The 22,762-nt window shown below is 41.3% G+C and overlaps 1 protein-coding gene across 3 annotated transcripts in view; it reads right to left on the minus strand.

Annotated features, from left to right (window-relative positions):
• LOC120464487 (nacht, lrr and pyd domains-containing protein 1b-like) overlaps nt 1–18,241 on the minus strand; it is a 29,856-nt gene extending 11,615 nt beyond the window's left edge. For 2 of the 3 annotated variants that reach the window (XR_016146776.1, XM_039654005.2), the window contains exons 1-9: nt 18,051–18,241; nt 8,384–8,415; nt 6,361–6,393; nt 5,970–6,038; nt 5,687–5,722; nt 5,551–5,594; nt 4,824–4,876; nt 3,268–3,485; nt 2,054–2,307 (exon numbers count right to left, since the gene is read on the minus strand). Coding sequence is in view for 2 of the 3 variants with exons in the window: in XM_039654005.2 (XP_039509939.2) it covers nt 2,054–2,307; nt 3,268–3,485; nt 4,824–4,876; nt 5,551–5,594; nt 5,687–5,722; nt 5,970–6,038; nt 6,361–6,393; nt 8,384–8,415; nt 18,051–18,100 (789 nt within the window). In the remaining variant the exon portion in view is untranslated. The remainder of the gene's footprint in view (nt 1–2,053; nt 2,308–3,267; nt 3,486–4,823; nt 4,877–5,550; nt 5,595–5,686; nt 5,723–5,969; nt 6,039–6,360; nt 6,394–8,383; nt 8,416–18,050) is intronic. The other variant, XM_039654006.2, reaches the window with a different exon arrangement.
• Between the last annotated feature and the right edge of the window lie 4,521 nt (nt 18,242–22,762).

A 22,762-nucleotide genomic window follows, 5' to 3' on the forward strand; every position in this document is an offset into this window, starting at 1 on the left:
GACCGAGTCCATAGAGAGTCGAGTCTGAGTCAAGACCGAGTCCATAGAGAGTCGAGTCCGAGTCGAGTCCGAGACCAGAGACGGTCGAGTCCGAGTCGAGTCCGAGACCAGAGAGAGTCGAGTCCGAGTCAAGACCGAGTCCATAGAGAGTCGAGTCTGAGTCAAGACCGAGTCCATAGAGAGTCGAGTCTGAGTCGAGTCCGAGACCAGAGACGGTCGAGTCCGAGTCGAGTCCGAGACCAGAGAGAGTCGAGTCCGAGTCAAGACCGAGTCCATAGAGAGTCGAGTCTGAGTCAAGACCGAGTCCATAGAGAGTCGAGTCTGAGTCCAGACCGAGACCATAGAGAGTCGAGTCCGAGTCAAGACCGAGTCCATAGAGAGTCGAGTCTGAGTCAAGACCGAGTCCATAGAGAGTCGAGTCCGAGTCAAGACCGAGTCCATAGAGAGTCGAGTCTGAGTCCAGACCGAGACCATAGAGAGTCGAGTCTGAGTCCAGACCGAGTCTATAGAGAGTCGAGTCCGAGACCAGAGACGGTCGAGTCCGAGTCGAATCCGAGACCAGAGAGAGTCGAGTCCGAGTCGAGTCCGAGACCAGAGAGAGTCGAGTCCGAGTCAAGACCGAGTCCATAGAGAGTCGAGTCTGAGTCAAGACCGAGTCCATAGAGAGTCGAGTCTGAGTCGAGTCCGAGACCAGAGACGGTCGAGTCCGAGTCGAGTCCGAGACCAGAGAGAGTCGAGTCCGAGTCAAGACCGAGTCCATAGAGAGTCGAGTCTGAGTCAAGACCGAGTCCATAGAGAGTCGAGTCTGAGTCCAGACCGAGACCATAGAGAGTCGAGTCTGAGTCCAGACCGAGTCCATAGAGAGTCGAGTCTGAGTCAAGACCGAGACCATAGAGAGTCGAGTCCGAGTCAAGACCGAGTCCATAGAGAGTCGAGTCCGAGTCAAGACCGAGACCATAGAGAGTCGAGTCCGAGTCAAGACCGAGTCCATAGAGAGTCGAGTCCGAGTCCAGACCGAGACCATAGAGAGTCGAGTCCGAGTCAAGACCGAGACCAGAGAGGGTCGAGTCCGAGTCCAGACCGAGACCATAGAGAGTCGAGTCCGAGTCAAGACCGAGACCAGAGAGGGTCGAGTCCGAGTCCAGACCGAGACCATAGAGAGTCGAGTCCGAGTCCAGACCGAGACCAGAGACGGTCGAGTCCGAGTCAAGACCGAGACCAGTGAGGGTTGATTACCTAATTTACTTTTATTTACTTAGAGAAATCCTTTTTTTATTTTACTGAATATACTTAGAGTTTAATAAATATGATCAGTTTAGGGTAAAAAGGCCACATAGTAGGTGGTGTTAAAAGTAATTTTATTACAATTTGTCATGGGCAGTTGCGCACTAGAAAATCACCAATCACTGGGCGTGTCAATCAATTTAAAGAAATATTTTATTAACATACATTAATAATCATGAAAAATATTTTGAATTGAACTCGAGTGGACTCGGGAATAATTCCGAGTCCTAAAAAAAAAATGTTCGAGTACGAGTCAATTCCGAGTCCAAATGCACACGAGTCCATGACAAGACCAAGACCATTAAAATATGCTCTCGAGACCGAGTCCGAGACGAGTCCGAGTCTCGAGTACTACAACACTGACAATATTGCGTCGTTAGTCAATTACTTTATTTGTCAAATTAAGTGGACATCTTTTTTTTTTTTTTAATTCTGAACACATGCAAAACAAGAGAACTTTGTATTCTAGGCGTTTGTGCATAGTAAAATAAGAGCAGTAACTGTAGTTTGCCTTGAGTTTAGTGTTTTGTTCTTCCCTCATATTTAAAGAAGTTGCATGAGTTTCATTCAGACCAGTCATGGAAAGTGTCAGACATTTATTAGATGATGAAACTATTACACATGAACACAAAGCCACCCACTTCAGTCAAACATCACAGAGTGGCAGAGATGCAGAACTGAAACTGGTTTAAGCCTAAAATCACTTCTAAATATAGCAGATCACCAGAGGCTAACACCGCAGGGTTACCGGGAGCGTCAGTTTCCTCACCTTGATGTCGGAGCAGTTGTTTCCGGCCAGGTAAACTCTGAAGGAGAAGGAGTTTTCAAGGCCCACCTCTTTGAACACCTGCACGACCCCATGATGCTCGGCGGACTTAGACGTCTGAACGATGGGACCCACGGGCGACAGTGAAGACACGGTCCACTTGACGTGAGTCCCGGAGTGGTCGGCCGAGGGCTCGATCTGACCGCGGCTGTTCTTCACGTGGAGCACGCTGAACTTCACCTCGTTGTCTTTATCTGCTGAGAGCGGCGGACGCACACACGCACAGGAGGAAGACACCGGGTTACAAATAAACAATAAACACGAAACTATTCAAAGAGCACTTTCAGCCCGCAAATCCTACTGTGGAGAACAGATCCTCCATTCTGTCACCTGATGAAGTTGGGGCTATGTTTATTATTGATCTACTTGTATGGGAACAAAACGTGAACAGAACTGAGCTGAAGTTTCATAATGAATGAACTTTACACAGTATTTGAACTGAACTGAATCAATAACTCTGCTAGAGGTCATCTCAACGAAGACTGCCGATGGGTCCGAGATCTAGACTAAATACGACGGGTGGGTGATTTTAAACTCCCATTATCATTTGTGCTGCAGTCTTTCTAGTTTTAGTTTTTTTTAAAGATATGTATCCTGGCCAATTGCTTTTATTGTGCTATATAAATAAAAGTTGATTTGAAATATCCCACATCATCACACACACTTCTCCACACCTAGAGATCAACATGGGGTATTTCTATAATCTCAATGCAAATCAAACCAGCTATTAGGCGAACTGAAATGAAACCATGCCGATCTCTAGGTGTGGCGACGGGTGTGTGATGATGTGGGATATTTTAATCCCAAAGGCCAACTTATCAGGATGCACCATGAAATAACTGGCCTTTAAAAAATAGAAATCTGCCTGACTCTATGGGAGTTTAACATAGGGGTGTCCTGACTTATGACCCCTCTATTTTAAGGAAGAACATTTATTTATTTATTTACGATACATTATTCGTTCACAAAGAAAATTGGTGTCCTTAAAGGTTGGATTTTTCCTCATTTTTTAAATTAAGGCATTAAGATCAATTTTCAAACGATGATTTTTTTCCCCCTTTTTTAGTCAACTTTATCATGGGTGTGTTTACTTATGCTAAGCACTGTATATACATGTAATAGTCCATCTAAATAAAGCTGACTTGATATCTCTGTACCTGCCAGACACAGTGAGTGTGGGAACTGGACGGATTTGAGAATGGATGGATCGCAGTCCACATCAAAAATGGGTCCGGCAAATTTCCATGATCCGGTCAGGTATGTGCTGAACTTGCTCCAGGAGAGAACGCAGTACGTGATGTTGACGCGCTGGGAGACCTCGAACACCAGCCCGGTGTCTGAACACTGGTACACACCCTCAGCGTCCAGCTTCAGCCTACGGCAGGACAACATGAACATCACTGGGAGAGCAACAGGAAGTCCCAGTCAGATCAGTCGGCCTGATGCGTTTCAGTGTAGTGTACAGCCTATGCAGTTATCAGGCTCCTTTTATCACAATTCAACGTAGAATGATTAATCGCAATTAATCGCATCCAAAATAAAAGTTTGTTTACACAATATATGTGTGTGCTGTTGAATTATTATATTCATGTACTGTATATATGTAGCCCTCAAACCGTATTCACTTTATAGCCCTTAATCCTGTAATTGTGGACACATGTGGGCACAGAGGACTGATCCTAATTTGTATTTATTATAAATGTTATATCACTGTCTTCGATAAAGTTTTGTCTATCCATTTATGGTGTTTTTTTTTATATTTTGGGGATATTTTTGAATTTATTTACTTCAAAAATTACCATATTTTCTATGTAAATTATGCTTATTTTTATGTTTTATTTTTTTAACTACATTAAAATATCTTTCCAGTAAGTTCTTAGAGCTGAAACCTAAAGATGAAGTGACTTTGCTGTCACCTGGTGTCTTATTTTGGCTTATTTTAGTTTAATGCTCTAAATTACAGTTTTTCCCATTCATTTCATTTCTATGGGTGCCCATTTTTGACCCAAATACAAGATTAAGGAGTTTTTTTTCACCCACTTAACATTGTAGAAATGAGTCAAAAAAATTGTGTGTGTTCAGGAGGCAAACTTAGGAAAAGTAGCCAAATCTTGCTCAGATCAAGGGAAGTATTTTTAAAAAATAAATCAAATCTATTTTGCCCACATTTGTCCAGAATACGGTTTTAGGGTTAAAAATATTTGCATGTATATATGTATATAATATATTTATAAAATTTTTAGATAATGTATGTATAAATTGACTTTTTTCGTAAATATATACATGCATATGTGTGTATAATTTTACACAGTACACACACACATATATCATGTAAACACCTAATTTGGATGTGATTAATTGTGATTATTCATTGGCCAACACATTTCAATACTGGTATAAATGTTTTTTTTCTGTTTAAACACACAGTGCTATTCAAAAGTTTGGATTGTTTTTTTTTTTGAAGAAATGTATACTTTTATTCAGCAAACATGAATAAGTCTGAGTTCACATGTTGCTCTATGAACCTCGGCTTTCTTCACGTATTATTCACAGAAAAAATAAAATGACACATTTGACCATTCTCATATTATCCCCGATTCTTCTAAACCGGGTGTGTTCAAGTTCAGAAAAAAGTCATAAAGCGAGGGGATGTGAGTCAGACGTGACTGATCCCCATACTGCAACAACACTGAGTGAATCTGGAGGAACTCACAGGAGCCGTTCTTTGGATATTTTCCTGGGGGAGACCAGCTCATATTTGGGATTCTGTGAGGGAAAAACATGTGGGCTTTAAATTCATCATCAGCAGTTAATCTGTCAATCAAAAACACAGTTTTGGAAGCTTAAACTACAGTCATTGTATATATACATTAGTGCTCATTATTGCACAATGAAACCAGACAATAGCAGCTCAAGCTCTTCTAAACAGACATGAGATTGCAAAACGTTTGACTGAAACGCCACACATTACGTAATCACATTGAAAGGTCACGCTTGTTTCGGTTCAAAAAGGTTGGGTAGGGCAAAACACTCGTTTACCTTGGATTTGTAAATGGATTTGATTTAGCCCGCTTTGTTAACACTAGTTCTGTGCTTTCAGCGTGATCACGAAACGTGTGTTGCGTCACAGCTAGTGCAAGACCAGTGGTTAAACTATATATATGTGAAGAGTTCAGATGCAAAAGCCTCTAAATGCCATTTGAAATTTTCTTCTAAAATGACCATTTTTATCAAGCTTGTATATTTAAGTTCAGTAATTTCACTTAAATGACAATTAATAGGTAATCTTCATTGCCATTTAAGTGAAATTACTGAACTTAAATATACAAGCTTGATAAAAATGATCATTTTAGAAGAAAATTTCAAATGGCACTTAGAGGCTTTTGCATCTGAACTCTTCATGTGTCTTTGTAAAATGTCCACTGAATGTTGAGACTGACCTGCAGAGCTCTGCACTTCTCACAGCACGGCTGAAGCGGCTCACCTGAGGCATTATGGGAGAGAAACACACTATATGACTCAACAAACACACAACATCAACTGAAACATGTTGAAAACAGAGAGAAGTCTCATTACCGTTGGGCTTCTCTACACTGGGCCTCGTGTTGGAGTCTGAAAAGCATGATTTTCCATCATTAAGATTGATCTTTCACTCACTTATTTACTCAGTGACCAGTTCGCTCTGAGACTTTACATGATCTTCTGATTTTAGCATGATTTTACACGCCTGTGCCAATGGGTTTCACTGAAACACCTGCATTCAAGAACTAAGCGGTGTGTCCCAATACTTATGTTCATATACTGTACATTATTCATTTGTAAAGTATAGGAAAGGTTATTGAAGAGAGCAAATCACAACCTGAATCTCCTTCCTCTTCCTCTTCATGGGCCTCCTCTTCCTCTGAGCTCTCCTCGGCTGACGTATTATCTGAACACAATATTTAATGTTAGTTTACGTTAAATTTAGCAAATCTCCTCTAGTTCTGAACACAAATACATGAAATGTTTGGTTATTGTTGCTGAACGAGGGTCGAGCACTAAATACACACACAATCCAAGACTTCACATCATTTTGACCACCTTGTGATTCTTGTGTTTTAATGTGTTTCTATACAAGACACACATGCTGGAACAAAACGTCATGTATTTGAGCAATCTGCCATGTGTAGGGAATGTCTTAATCCTTCACATGGGACTCTTTGATTATTGTGGGGATTGAGAAGCAGATTTGAGTTTATGAACTGACGTACCTGAACTGCTGTGAGAGCTTTCAGCGGGCTGATCTGTTTAAACACAACACAGGAACATAACAAGCTTGATCAACTAATGTCTTTACAGATCAAACAGCAACATCATTCATCATTCATTCAGAAGAGAACAAAAATAGAAATCAAACAGCAATCACACTAAATGTACTTCAGGGATTACGGCCCTTTTGGTGACCACTTGAGGTCACTGTTTCTGTTTCTGTGACTCTTCCTGTTTCCTGTTGTGATGGTTAGCACCTGTTTTGTGATGTTGATCCTGTTGTTGGTGTTACGTTGAGCTCTACTCCTCACGTGTGTGTTTGCCAGTGGTGGAGGAAGTATTGAATCTCAGTACTTAAGTAAAAGTACAAATACCCAGATAAATATTTACTTTAGTAAAAGTAGAAGTAACACAATGACAACCATACTTAAGTAAAAAGTAAAAAAGTACTTTATTTTAAATGTACTTTAAGTATTAAAAGTAAAAGTACTTGCACAACAATTTATTATCTTAATGTCTATTTTCTAATGATTAATAAAACATTTAATTCTAACTCATTCAACCTAATAGCCTACTCCTATAATGATGTTCAATAATGATGGAAAAAATGTCACCAATTTTTGAAACAAGCTTGCAATTAGGCAATATCATGCTTATCCTTACTATATGTTAATAACGATGTTTGGCAGTAAACGAGATTAATTTATGGTGTAATTCTGAACCTCTTGGCTTGCCATAATCCTAACCAAACCAAACATATATTACACACGGTGTGTTTCCTATGCACGTAAAAACAAATTTTCGCGTATGAGTTGCACGATAAACACACTGCGCGTGAGACGCATTTAGTGTGACCGGGTTGATATACTGTATGGCAACCAAACGTCACTGGTGAGACAAACGTGCAACGAACGGACGGTCAGATTACGTTTTGGCAGGGGAAAAACTGATCAGAAAATGTAACGAAAATGTAACAGAAGTTGTAGAAATGTAGTGGAGTAGAAAGTATAATAATTGCTGCAAAATGTAACGAAGTAAAAGTTAAAAGTAGGCACTATTTATTGTACTTAAGTAAAGTAAAGATACGTGAAAAATGTACTTAAGTAAAGTAACGCAGTATTTGTACTTCGTTACATTCCACCACTGGTGTTTGCCTTCCTGACTCTTGCGTTACTTTGCCTTTTAGTGTTTTGACTTGTATATAGTGCTGCTTCTATTCACAAATCTATAGCTCTACATGTGATTGTTAAATGATACAGTATATGGTGAAATAATAATTTGTAAAATAATTTAATTCAAATAATAAAAAACAGCGCAAGGGTAATGGTTAAACCAGTTCAGCTGATACAGTCTACATGTGTGAGCAACATCACCTTCATTCATCCATACTGATAAAGTGAAGTAATCTTCACGTTCACAGCGCTGTTTACTATCCTCGCAAACCCTCTCTGCCACTAACAGATAAAGCAACACACTTTCACCAGTTCACTTTTGGTTATTTGTAATAATAGTTATTTGGAAAGGATTACACAGATGCAAAGGGAGAGTTAGGAGGCTCTGTCAACGTATAACCTTATATAACCAGCTGAAGAAGTTCCCTCTGATATAAACACACAGCTAAAACCAAACATTTTCCTTACTTGAAATAAAATAAAACGTTGTTAACCGAACTGAAATTGCAACATTTCACATTTTCTTTTAGTTTAACTTAATATACTAAACTAAACTAAAACTACATTGAAATAAAATGAATTAAAACTATATATATAAACAAATTATCATAAAACATAATAAAAATGACCAAAAAAAATGTAAACTACAATTAAAACTCTTTATTTCAAAGTCCAATAGTATGTGAATGACACTGCAGCATAGGTGATGGGGTGTATGCATATGCAAGGTTATGATGACCTCTACTGGAGAACATGACACGTTCACACTGTTTTAAACTCATGTTCCTTCTCTCTCTTTAAGCTTAATAAGGTGAATCTGATTTGAGTTGGGATGCTGAAAACATTGACTCACCCTTCAGGTCTGATGGCGAAACGTCTCCATTCCTGAAAAGAACAATTAAACTATATGTGAATATCATAAACTTACCTGCTAAAACATATTGTTTCAATTTAGATAATTAAGAAATGCAGTGAGGTAAAGAAAGAAGGAAAATTTAGCACTAACGGCTACCAGTGGAAAGCGACAATCTTGACTTTCCAATTCGTTCAATTGCTTGTACTCGTACAACTTAATGTCATATTTGTGAAATGTCCACAACAGCGCACTGGTGTCCTGAAAGACATTACAAGCAAAGGGCATGACTTGGCATGGCAAAACTATATATAAACTAAACTATAGTCACATCTTGCCATTTGCTTGCAATGTTATGTAAACACTGTAGATGAACTGTAACATGACACCTGAACAACATTGACAGTCACTCTATAGACCTTATACACCAGAGAAAGCATTGTGTTTTAACTCCAGTTCCCATTCAGGTAAGCCGGACTGACGTCATGAGCTCTCGCCTGGGAGACCAATCACCTCCAAGTGGTGACAAACGAGCCAATGAACATTGGCCAGTGAGATTTACATGCCGGGTCACACCTACCCGGACATACGGGTATATAAATACGACCAACATTACTCTTTTTGTTCATATTTTGCTTCGGAGCCGAGCAAGCGAAAGCTTGTGTTATAAAAGATGTAGTGTTACGAACAGGCTTCATTGGCAATGACTAGATCCCAGACTAAGTCACTCTTCTACGCTCCTCAAATACATAAAACATTAGCCTTACACATATGTTTTGAATAAAGAAAACACTGTACTTAATCAAATAACTAGTTTTTCGATTTATCCTTGCACTGCTAACAAGCAGAGACAGTCCCCAAAACATGTGCAAGACTTCATTTCCGATCAGGTGGGTGGCGCTGCTGTATGAGGTTTTGCAGACAGTTTGAGGACCCACTCGAGTTACGAGGTTTAGGGCCAATCCCAATTCTACCCCTTACCCCTTCCCTTTCCCCTAGCCCTACCCCTTCGCCTTCCCCTTGACCCTTGAAACAGAGTGGCAATGCGTAGGGGTTAAAATATTCCCCTAAGAAATGGGACACCACTACGCCTCCGTTAAACGTCATTATAAGTCGTCGCTAGCGCCTACGTCACAGGAGATGCGCCGATGTTTATCACAACTTCCAAGATGCCGTCGACAGCTGCACTTATCTAAGTCGCGTGGGTTACAGCTATTTTCTTGCATCTTGTGAAGTTCGCAGGAAACAACGGAGACGACGAAAATATGTTGCAGGACTATCGTTAGCAAACTACAGTAATTTTAGCGATTTTTTTTTTTTTTACAAACGTTTCTGTGAAGAAACTGACCGTAAATATGAACACAATATTGAATGTAACATAAAGCAAATCATTATTTGTCGTTATAATACTTATTAAAGCCACAAATACTTAAATTTATGGGTCTCCTTTGTCGCTTGGGCAGCCAGCCTGGGTTAGCAGTGACACTTCTCATACCCCTTCGTTTGAAGTGTGCTCCCGAAAAATCTTCGTTTGAAGGGCTATCTGGCCCTTCACCCTAGCCCTCCCCCTCCAACCAAAAGAGAATTGGGACAGCCCTACCCCTTCACGTGGACGCGCAAAACGGAGGGGAAGGGGAAAGTGAAGGGGTAAGGGGTAGAATTGGGATTGGCCCTTAGTCACACTTACTTACACTGGATACTGTACTTAACTCCAGTGGATATTTGGATCCTTTCAATAGCATGAGAGGAAGACAAGAAACGCCTCGTTCCATCCTCTCAGCTTTTACACGTATTATAATGTTGATGCTGTAGTAGGAAATACAGTAAGTACAGAGCAAAGCGTTTACACACACTGTGTCTGATTACTTTCAGAGAGTTGTGGAGATGGAGGCCAATCAAGTCTCGCATGAAATGATCTTCGTTGAAGAGGCTGGCATCAACTTGGCGAAAAGGTATCGGCGCAGAAGAAACATAATTGGCTAAAGAGCCACAATACCGGCCCAGAGAGGAGCCAACATCCCCACTCCAGCATCAATGTGAGATTGTTGAGATTATTGGACCTTACAAGAACACTGACCTTCTCTTGTTTTTAGAAGAACTGCATGAAAGACTGGTGCCAGAGGTAGAAAAGGGACAGGTGGGAGACCACATGCCAATATGTATGTATATATTCCACCATTCCCGTGCAGTCACAGCATGTTTTGACGCCCATGATACAGATGATGTCCCTTTTCCTGGCCCCATTGAGGAGTTTTCTCAGCCTGGAGATGGAAGGATTTTGACCATCGTCCACAGGACCAAATGCCTCTCCTGGATGCAATGGATGCTGCATGCCAAGACATCACAGCTGAACACTGCCAGAGGGATAAGGCATGCCAAAAGATTCTTCCCAAGATGCCTTGCCAGAGAAGATATCAGGTGTGATGTGGATGAGCACATGTGGCCAAATGCAAAAGACCGGGCAAATCTTTTTTTTAATTCTGTGGCTTTTTCTGTTTGTATATTTTGTATTTCTGCGTAATAAACGGCAGCTATATTGCATCTTTTTGTTATCTTGCAGTAATGTCCTGTGGCAAGTAAAACCTTTACTGCAGCAATACTTTCTCTGTCTTCTTTCTTTTATAATCCATACATTCTGTAAAGCTACCTTGAGACGGGTCATTCATTATTAGTACCTGGTTTAAGAGATGCTTTTTTGGGTGGTAAATAATGGCACAAACACCAGTACATTGATGAGCACAAACCTTAGTAAATCACCTTGCGGGATTCATTTAAATAGTCTCCTCTCATAAATGTTGCGCCTGAAAGGCACACTCCTACAAGTGCATAAGGTCAGCGGCAAAAATTCCCGTGTCCACGGCTTGTCAGCACTAATTTGACAGTAGTTGTTAACGCCAAAAGAGGGTTTGCACTGACACAAGCTGTTGGTAAATCTGGCCCATAGTGTAATGTGTTAGTGATTTGTTGTATTTTGAAAATTAGTGCTGGAGTTTAGTTTACAATGCGTGATTTTAGCATGAGTGCTGGTGTGTTAAGAGTTTAGGAAAATTGTTAAAAGTTTTGAAAAAAATGTTATAGCGATCTTAAAAAAACTGTAAACATCATAAGTCTTAAATAGGAGCTTAATATAACAATAGCAGGTTATCACTTCTTACTAGTGTTGCATTAGTTTTCACAGGGTTTCAATGTTTTCATGGCCAGACAGTCCGGATTTTTAAGTATCTTGGGGTTTTGTTGACGAGTGAGGGAAGGATGGAACGGGAGATTGACAGACGGATCGGTGCAGCTTCAGCAGTAATGCGGTCGATGTACCGGTCTGTTGTGGTGAAGAAGGAGCTGAGCCGTAAGGCAAAGCTCTCGATTTACTGGTCAATCTACGTTCCTACACTCACCTATGGTCATGAGCTTTGGGTGATGACCGAAAGGACAAGATCCCGGATACAGGCGGCCGAAATGAGCTTTCTCCGCAGGGTGGCTGGGCGATCCCTTAGAGATAGGGTGAGAAGCTCGGTCACTCGGGAGGAGCTCAGAGTGGAGCCGCTGCTCCTCCACATCGAGAGGGGTCAGCTGAGGTGGCTCGGGCATCTGGTCCGGATGCCTCCTGGACGCCTCCCTGGGGAGGTGTTCCGGGCACGTCCCAGTGGGCGGAGGCCCCGGGGAAGACCTAGGACACGCTATGTCTCCCGGCTGACCTGGTAACGCCTCGGTGTCCCCCCGGAAGAGCTGGACGAAGTGTCTAGGGAGAGGGAAGTCTGGGCATCTCTGCTTAGACTGCTGCCCCCGTGACCCGGCCCCGGATAAGTGGAAGATGGATGGATGGAGTCCGGATTTTAAGCCCCCTGTCCGGCGTCCAGCACAGCCTCAAGTTGGATACTCATATGTCCTCCTTTTGATAGTTGCGCTGAATCGGCCTAAAAAACCCACTCTAGGATTGGGACGCAGCAGCAGAGCATCTAATGCCGTAAGATCTCTGGACAAACAAATGATTGGCTGAAAGCAGTGTCAAATAAATATCCTGATATATCATTGGTTAAAAACATAATCAAGGCTCCGCGTGCTGGCTACGTCATATCATAACGTCAGACCTCATTTAATCCTGAATGGACAAAAGAGCACGAATTTATATCAAAAAGCAGGAGAAACCTTTTTCTTGGATTTTGCACACACTGTGTTGCTGTGAAGTGGACATTAGTAGTCAAGGGAAACTTCTTTGTTAAGAACTGAAATGTGTATTTATTATTTTTCGCATTAATTTTTTGTTTATGTAGTTCTGTTATTTCCAGAAGTCCAGAAATGTTATGTTTTCTGGCACTGTGCACTCTGCAAGACAGGTTAGAGATCAGGTTTTGAAACAAATCACAATGTAAATACAAACTGTGAGCAAACACTTTTTTGCCTCTTCTGTTACACATAGGTCTACATCAAGATATATCGTAGATCAAATTGTCTGGCAATGAATAGAGCAGCCTAGGCTTAGGCTATTTCATCACTGTATCATGATACTACCATTGATATAATGGACACAATTGTATTGTAGTTGCGAGTACACCAGAGTGCTATGCAATTAATCTTGCCCCACTAAATGCTGCAAGGTGTCCTCCTTTTTGGTGTTGTGGAAATGGCCTCTCTATGAGTTCAGCTCATGTGTGTCACTTGCATCCACCATGTTTTGAGGCAGTGACTGACTGCCAACCCATTGCAAATTCTCTAGACACGCCCTGCCAGTCACATGACATGCTGTCACAGGAAACCATGGAGAAGCAGCATCTCATATTCTCACTGCACCACTCCCTGAAGCAGGCCTACCTCCAGTCCACACAAACACTCCTGCACGCTCAAATCATGATGATTCACACTAAAAATGAACAGTGAAAGGATCAAATTATGCCAACAATCTGTCACTTAAAGTGCAAGCAGCAGTGAGCTTCATGAAGCGTGTCAGCAGCACTGTGGGCGGCTTTATATCTGTTTGCACACTCTGACCTCAGGCTAAAAGAACAAACCGCACACCACTGACATTTGACTCTTCACTGCCTGAACAAACTCAACAATAACACCAGAAACAATAAGTCATTCAGAAAGCACACATGCACTCTTGAAAAAATCCTTGAAAACTTTTAAAACCAATTTCATTTATGTTCTGATAAGGTCCTGTTTCTCACTGTTCATGGGTTTCATCTCATCAGGCTCCAGAGACAACATCCCTCCCTCAAGCCAACTCTTTTCCTTTTCTAATCTTCCCCATTTTATCCAATACCATAATCCAAAGGGCAGGGATGGAAATTAACTTTTTTGTCCACCAGCCACTGTGTCTAGTGGATTTCAAAATCTACCAGCCATTCAATGTTTTTACCAGCCACTTTCTTGTTTTTAACCAACAATGTAAGGCTGCATGTGGAAATTACAACGCGTTCTCATCCCAAAGCGCCATATAGGACGCTTTTGCAAAAGCGTAAATATCCAACGCACATGGCACCCTTTAACGTCTAATGAGACGCTTCGGTTAATGGTTAAGTTTAGGTATGGTGTAGGGTAAGGGTTAGACCACTAGGGGGCGCCTTCTGCCCAAATATATCTGCGTCTCATTTCACGTTAAAGGGTGCCATGTGCGTTGGATATTTACGCTTTTGCAAAAGCGTCCTATATGGCGCTTTGGGATGAGAACGGGCTCGAAATTAATACTACAAGATCTACAATACTTAACCAGTTTATTTAATCTCAAGTCTCAATGAAATACTCACATTTTCTCTTTCTCTCTAATACACACACAAACCATGAACTGATATACATTTCGTTAAATTAGTAGGGCAGATAAAACAAAAAACTGAACCGATGCTAAACCGCACTCTATGCTGGAGGTTGCTCTCTGCGAGAGTACCTTAAAACGTCAAATAATAGCCAAGTCCCAAACAGACGCCTGTCTCTTTTACACGCCTGGTGTGGACAGGTTTGGGTAAATAAAGGCTTTTTTTAGTTTCGGGTTGTATTTAATCTTCTAAAACCCGTCAGATTGTCCGCTTTTTGGCGCCGCCAATGCCTTTTTTGATCGGTGAGTGATGTAGAATAGAAAGACTGGTGCGCTTGACAGTAGAGGTCTTCACAGTACACCCGAGACCCGTCGGCCACGGACCCGACCCGGGACCCGTACGGGTTCAGGTCTATATTTTAAATGATCAGCCGGGTCCGGGTCGGGTCCGAATCTATTACTTTGGGTCGCGGGTCTGTTTAACATTGTGTGTAATACCAACACATTCTCATCCTTTAGTGTCATATAGGACGGTTTATGACAAAACAGCAAAATACTACTCACATGGCACCCGTTATCGTTAATATAACACGCGCTGAGAACGGGCTGGTAATACACGTGCGATCGGAGTGCAATCTCAAGCGCGTGTAATGTTTCTATGGCAACCAGAGCAGAGCTTCCGCCAAACCGCGTTTTACATTTTCTCCAATGTTTATAATAGTATAAATGAACCGTCTTGTTTAATCTTAAAGTTTTGGTGGTCAGATTCAGACTCAATGAAGAGCAGAGAGCACAGATATGATCAAGCTGAACAAGCAATCGTTATTATAGTTCAAAAGGGCAAACAGTTAAAGTTATTATGCGAGTTAACTCGAGTCAGAATGTACATGTGCAAGGCTGCATTTGTCATCCATTACCGTGACATCAAGTGGACTTTTAAAGCTGAAATAATGAGTGGATTAAGCTTGGAATAACGAGAGAAATAACATGGATAGAACTTTCTTGTCGGTGGATTGTAATGCATCAGTCAGTCAGGTAACGTTACAAGGAAGTGAGACGACGGCTACGAAAATTAGGTAAGACAAAAAGTTTTATTTTTCGCAACTCGTGTGAAATAATATGTGACAATCGGGTCCAGTCGGGTTTGTGTCTTACTGCCGGGTTCGGGTCCAGTTTTCAAATAATAGACGGGTCCAGGTCGGGTCCGGGCAGTACATTTATGGCATTTGTACGGGCCCCCTCGCGCATATTAATCAAACTCAATTGACACAATTGTAAAAGGTCAGAAGACCGCAGTTTCACGTGGAGCATTTGGGGATTTTTAGTGATTAGAGACTCTAGGAACAACACAGTTCTGTCAAATTTACATCATGCGCTCGCGGCTAGCTCCCACCTCTCGCGCTCAAGCCTCGACGGAAGAAGCGCACGGGTAAATGTTCGTGCGGCTAACTCTTTGCTATAAGAGAGCTACCCCGCCCTAAAATGCAACATGCGCGCATGGCTAGCTCACCTTTGGACGGCAAACCGCCTCTCGCACTCCCACGTTTTCTTCCCTCATCGAGCCTCGACGGACGAAGCGCGCGGGAGTTGAAGGTGTGCCTCCTCTAAAAGTGTCCGCCGTCCGGGTGAAACAGTATGTTTTTTTTATTTACCCGCCACGGTGGCCGGTAGGTGAAGTGAGTTTACCCGCCACAACACAAAATCACCCGCATTTGGCTGGTGGCGGTTGCTAATTTTCATCCCTGCCAAAGGGTCAGTTTGGCACTCAAGCCGAACATCAGGACTGAATCCCTTCTGCTAGGAAGGCCAGCAATCCAGATCTGTTTAGCACTTTAACACTGAATGCAGGTGAACTCATGAAATACAGGAGTCTAAAGCTCTTTATCACTGATCGGATCACTGAAACCCCAAACAGAGCTCTTTAAAAACCACGTCTTCACTTACGCAGTGGGAACGCTATCAGTCCTGAATGTGTCCGGACCGCAGTGAAGCTCCACCTAGTCATTAACTACAATCAGATGCACTTTGCCATCCGTATCCTTTTCGTTCACTCGCAAGCCACGCCACATCCTCATGGTCAGAGGCGGCGCATTAACATGCATGTTAATGGAGCCTTTTCACATTTGCAGGTTCTCAGAAGCAGAAGTCATCATAGTTCAGTAAACTTCTATATATAGGTAACACTTTGTTTTGTTACACGTTACATGTAGTTACTGTAGTAATAACTATAAATTGTGCATATCTGCACGCGATTAAGCTTAAAGGCATAGTTCACCCAAAAATGAAAATTCTGTCAGTATTTACTCACCCTCAAGTTGTTCCAAACCTCTATGTGTTTATTTGTTCTGCTGAACACAAAGGAAGATATTTGGAAGAATGTTTTAATCAAACAGATCTCAATCCCCATTGACTACCATAGTATGTATTTTTTCCTACTCTGGTAGTCAATGGGGATTGAGATCTGTTTGATTAAAACATTCTTCGAAATATTCTTCCTTTGTGTTCAGCAGAACAAATAAACACATAGAAGGTTTGGAACAACATGAGGGTGAGTAAATACTGACAGAATTTTCATTTTTGGGTGAACTGTCCCTTTAAACCAAACCCTCATCCTACTTCTAACCCTATAATAAGTACATTTAGTTCATTAATATTATTCAGTACTTAAATGTACAAACATTGTGACGTTAAAATAAAGTGTCACCCTCCTTACGATCCACTTCTTCATTTATGAATGAGGTGATGTCATATACCACAAAATAGACGTTTCACACGCAATATTCCACATCTTTCGGTTATAAACTCATGAATGTGGAAGGAGGATCCCAGGGCTCAGATTACACTGAACCGAAGTGCATCATTCTGCATATGGGAAGTGTGTAATTGGTTTTGTGCCGCTCTTTATCTGAGCTTATCTCAGAAGGCCGTTGATAGGGAACGAGAGGTCATTAGGTTAAATGGTTATTGTCAAATATCTGTCCGCTACCCTACTGAAGAGCAGTGTTTAGTGTGCTTAAATCAGTTAGAAACGCATTGACTGGTCAATAAGAGACATTCTCAGGTGTCATTCCTTCTGTAAAGGGAGGTACAGGGATCCATCATCCACAGTCCTAAAGAACCATGTTTGTTCACACGCGTCACTTCTGTTTACCATGTTTGATGAGCTCATGAATGTTTATATGTAAATAAAACCTTAAAATAAACCTGTTCAACATATGAAGTGACCGTGTTTTTTCAATAGACTTGGATTAACTGCTTTAACAATACGTTTTTCATTCACTTTTGGAAGAATTAATCGTTTGGTTGAATGGACTTTAAATGAACAAATTTAATTTAAAAAAAATTAAGATTTCAATACAAATTTTGTTGTAACTATTCAACTTTGTTTAGAGACCCAGACCCCTGGCCATGGGTTCTTCTTATAATCTTAAACATTCATAAACCAAAAACGCCTTTGAGCCAATCAGGTAACGTTACTGGCCAACCGACGTCACAATGAATTATTAATATTCCTAACTCGAGCCTTTTCCATAGTACTATAACACTACACATTCACATTGAGAGGTTCGCCTCGCTTCCCACATTAGCACGATTTGACTTGAACATCTCGAACTGTCCAGCTTACTATTTAAAACACAAATAGATATGGCGGATGCTGATAGTGATGTCAGTGACGACTCGAGTCGCTCGTGCAGATCAGTGCATTGGTCATTTCAGAGTGTTTAACGCAGAAATAAACTTCATATATGATGAGATCTGCTGAACCCTGAATCATTAATCCCTCGTTACTGCACGGTTATTACTGTGGTACTTTCAGTTTTGCGCGACGGCGCGCGCTCTTTGTTTACGTCCAGCGCGTGCAGCAGCAGCACGAGCTCCGCTCAGATGATGATGTTGCAGCAGTTCGCCATCGACACTCACCCATCGTTCAGTTGTGTAGTTTCTCCATAATGTGCCATGTGCGCGACCATTATTCGCGCGCCGAAAGCTCTCTGTTCGCGCGCCAAATGTTTCCGCGACTTGATATTTGTAGATAAGAAACAATAAACCCAGTCAATCCTGAGCTCATCCACACACCCACTCACTCACACACTCACTGGTGTTTGTTTCCGTGAGTGGCAGCAGCAGGAAGTGGCGGGAACTAAAGCTTGTTTACAGCAGATGTCCATTATAGAAGACAATAAAGGCTTAAATAATAAAACAAAATTTGCAAATTAAATTATTTAAAAAGAACTGATGTTATGCAAAACCATGCGGGTCTAACAAAACCACCGTGCCAGTGAAGGCCAGTTTTAGGGGACAAGTGAAGACTCATTTGTTCAGGTTAGCTTTTGGGTAATCTCTGTCCTTTATATATTGATAATTTTATCTGTTTTATTTTATTTCTTATCTGTTTCTGTCTATTGTAAAACGCTTTGTGACCTAGTCTGTGAAATGTGCTGTATAAATACATTTTACTTAAAGGGTTAGTTCACCCAAAAATGAAAATGAAGTCATTAATTACTCACCCCCATGCTGTACCAACCCCGTAAGACCTTCGTTCATCTTCGGAACACAAATGAAGATATTTTTTATTTAATTTGAGAGCTGGATCACTCCTCCATAGACTTCCTAAGGGACTGGCTCTTGACGGCCCATAAAGTCATTAAAGAAAATGTTTAAATATTCCATGTGCCTACAGCGGCTCAATTATAAGTTTATCAAGCGACGAGAATATTTTTTGTGCGAAAAAAAAACACATAAATAACGACTTTATTCGACTATTCCATTACTTCCTTATGGGCCTTGAGACGAGAATTAAAGAGATTTCCAGAACGCATGCGCGAGAACTGAGACGAGGACGTTCTTCTTCGACTACTTCTTGTTACCGGCTGCTCACCGCTTAGGAGTATTACCGCCACCTACCGTATAAGATGATGATACATATATAAGGCGCTCCGGATTGTAAGGCGCACAGTCGTATTTGAGAAGATTAAAGGCTTTTCAGTGCGCCTTATAGTGCGGAAAATACGCTAATTGAAAAGCGTATGTACAGCGCGCATCTTCCTCTGCTTGTAAACAGAAAGTTTTGCGCTTACAGCTATATCAGCACATCATCTTCTACGGTAGGGGGCGGTAATACTGGCGGTGAGCAGCCGGTAACAAGAAGTAGTCGAAGAAGAACGTCCTCATCTCAGTTCTCGCGCATGCGTTCTGGAAATCTCTTCAATTCTCGTCTCAAGGCCCATAAGGAAGTAATGGAATAGTCGAATAAAGTCATTATTTATGTTTTTTTTCGCACAAAAAGAATTCTCGTCGCTTGATAAACTTACAATTGAGCCGCTGTAGGCACATGAAATATTTAAACATTTTCTTTAATGACTTTATGGGCCGTCAAGTGCTAGTCCCTTAGGAAGCCAATGGAAGAGTGATCCAGCTCTCAAATTAAATCAAAAATATCTTCATTTGTGTTCCGAAGACGAACGAAGGTCTTACGGGGTTGGTACAGCATGGGGGTGAGTAATTAATGACTTAATTTTCATTTTTGGGTGAACTAACCCTTTAAAAGTAAAGTTAGGGGAGGGGATGTTTCATTGAGGACCGTTGCACTGCAGCTGTCTTCTAGCCAAGTTTCATTTAGAAACATAAAATCCAGGTTATATGTGGTTATTAAGTCGTTGACTAGAAGTGATTTATTTTTTAGTGAGCGAATGTTTAAAAGTGCTTACTTTTTGTCCCCACAGCAATATTAGTTTTCTGTGTAATAGGCACCAGATTACCATATAGGCTACCCGAATATAAGACGACCCTGAATATAAGACTTCATCACTGTCTCCTCTCCACCAGTAAGCTGGTGTGTGGTGATCGTTCTGGCGCACTATGGCAACATCCAGGTGGATGCTGCACACTGGTGGTGGTTGAGGAGATTCCCCTCTTTATGTAAAGCGCTTTGAGTGCTGAGAAAAGCACTATATAAATGTAATTAATTATTATTATTATTATTATTATTAAGACGACCCCCCATTTTCCAGACTTATTTTTTGGGGAAAGAAACTTTTGTTGTAAAAATATCTGGTTTTCAACAGAAAATAGTTTTATTTGAAAATTCTAGTGATAATTCATTGGAAAAAAAATGTAACACCATTAATATTTGGACTAATTTGTCACAAAATAAAGTGCACTCTGTTAATGAGTTGAAGAGAAAAATGAATGAATGAGTGACACAAATGAATAACCGTCCTTTTCACAAAAATGCAATAATCCAGCGCTGTTTTTGTTTTCAATTCAGTTCACTGCACGCATCAGTTCTTTTAGTAACTTATAAAAATCCCGTATATTGATAGCGGCTCCCTGATGTCCGCAAAATAGTTCAAATCTCCTGGACTAGACCCGAACATGTGACACAGAACTTAGCCTACTGTGTGTGCTCCAAAGCAAACCATGTAGCGCGTGCACGGAAGAGAGGGAGAGACGTTTCCAGTAAGCGTCAGTGAGTGAACGCCTGACAGGAGCCACTCAGTGTACCTCTTCAGCAGATTATCCTTGAACGGCTTGTTGACGATTACCAATACCTGTAGCTGGCTTGTCATCCCCCTGGGTATGATCACTAGATCACCGTTAATTTTCCGCAACTGAGTTTCGACGGGCTCCGTCAAGTGTCCGCAGAATGCATCCAAAACTAGCATTTTTCTCTTATTGAAGTGCACCGCAGCTGCCCCACACTACCTTGAGCTTGTATTGGAGCCCTCTACTACGGTTTCTCCCTGCTTTCTCCCTTTTCCCCCGTGATTTTGTCTATATCGCGAATATAAGACGACCCCTCTTTTTTCAGCCTATTTTTAGGACAAAAATCTCGTCTTAATTTCGGGTATATACGGTAGATGGGTTTGCTGTGCCGCTTTTAAAGGCCTTAGACTGTCTATCATGTAATTGAACAGCAATAGAGAAAGATTCAGGGACACTGGGTTCCCACTTGTTTTGTAAACATTTCACAAAGTTATTGTTATCATAGCGGGGACCCGACACATATCACTGAGAGCTGGAATCAGTTGTTTTTGGTTCACCTCCAGCAGATGGAGGAGGGTGTGAGCCCTGGGCTTGCGGCAGAGGCCGAAGAGCTCTCACAGGAGGAGGGGGAAGAGGAGGAGGGGCTGGGCCCGCAGGCTTTGGTGGTTGTGGTTGGATGTTTTTTGGTTGACATCTGAGGGTTTGCAGCAAAAGAGTGGAATAGTTTTGTTCCAGTATACACCAGTTGGTCCATTTTCTCTGAGACGCACAGAAGTGGAGATGCTGGAGAGAGGGATAACGTGTCTGGGGAGAGGGGCTGTTGCTCTGGTGTTATCGGATGCTGTAATATGCTGTCCTGGTTTCTCTGGCTGTTTTCCAGAAAGTCGTCCTGAGGAGCTGAATCTTGGAGCAGTTCTAGTATGTCACAGTCTGTCTGTCGTGAGCTTTCTGGGATTGTGTCCATGAGCAAAAGTTGTTTTGGCTGCATGGTGTTATCCTTATCCTTGTGTGATATGATTCGAGAACGGCTGTGTCCATGAGGAAGCTCTGTTGTGTGTTCCGACACATTGTATCTTTTAAAAAAAGATAAAATATAATATAAAAGTGATAGAGTGATAAAAAATATAAAAGCTATAGAGGAAAGGGCGGAGCAGTAAACAAGAGCGTCCGAACAGTAGCTGAGCAGGAAGTGAAAAGAAAGATCAGACCCTATGCTTTTAAACTAAAAAAAACCCTGTTTTAATGTAGCTTAATGCATTCTTTTTTATCATCACCTGTATGAGGGTGTTTCATAAAAAATCAACATTTTGAACAAAAAAAAAAGCTGAGAAAATCGTGTTTTTGTCCGAATGACCACGTCATTCTAAATTTGAACTTTCCATGCCTCTCCTTAAAGCAAATGCTCCTCAACATTTTGCCTGTAAATAAGCAAAAGAAGTAGGCTCATGAACTCATGTTCTAAGTACTGCCTTATAACAGAATTGGAGACAGATCCATTTAGTTCAGGGATTCTACATTGGGCTCTCTTCCACTTGCTGTATGCTGGCAGTTGTCCATTTTTTGTAGGAAGCCTTGAAGGAATTATTGGCAATGATGAAACTTTCTTGCCGAGTTAAAATCATGTCGCCAAGCCTGGCAATTTGTGCATCTTCTTTTAACTGCTATGTCAAAGTGGTTACCTCCTCCTGATCAATTTTAAACTACACCCACATCTTCCTCTTCCTGAATTTTAGTGCTTCTTGTTGTTGATAGAAAGAGGGATCTCTAATACTCATGTGTGCTCAAATTTTGCATTTGATATGAGTGGCCACACAGCAGCATTCTGGCTTGTCCCTCCCATAACTGAACTTTTATATGTCCAGTTGTGTCTCGTACATAACATGTCTATCTCCACATGTAAGTTTAATATAGTTCACATGAACGTCGACCACCCCAACCAATGAAAAATAATGATATTTTGCACCACACAAAAACAACAATCCATGAAATCCATGCAATCTTAACATGGATGACGGTCAATGGCTGAATTCAAAATCACATACTACACTTATGATTTCTGCAATAGAAAGATATGCTAAAAATAGTAAGAGGCAAGAGCAGTATGCTTAGTATGCAGTTACGAATTCAGCCAATATATCTGACTAATA

This window comes from Pimephales promelas, chromosome 16 (genome assembly GCF_988280905.1).
Source record: "Pimephales promelas chromosome 16, fPimPro1.hap1.1, whole genome shotgun sequence".
NCBI lineage: Eukaryota > Metazoa > Chordata > Actinopteri > Cypriniformes > Leuciscidae > Pimephales > Pimephales promelas.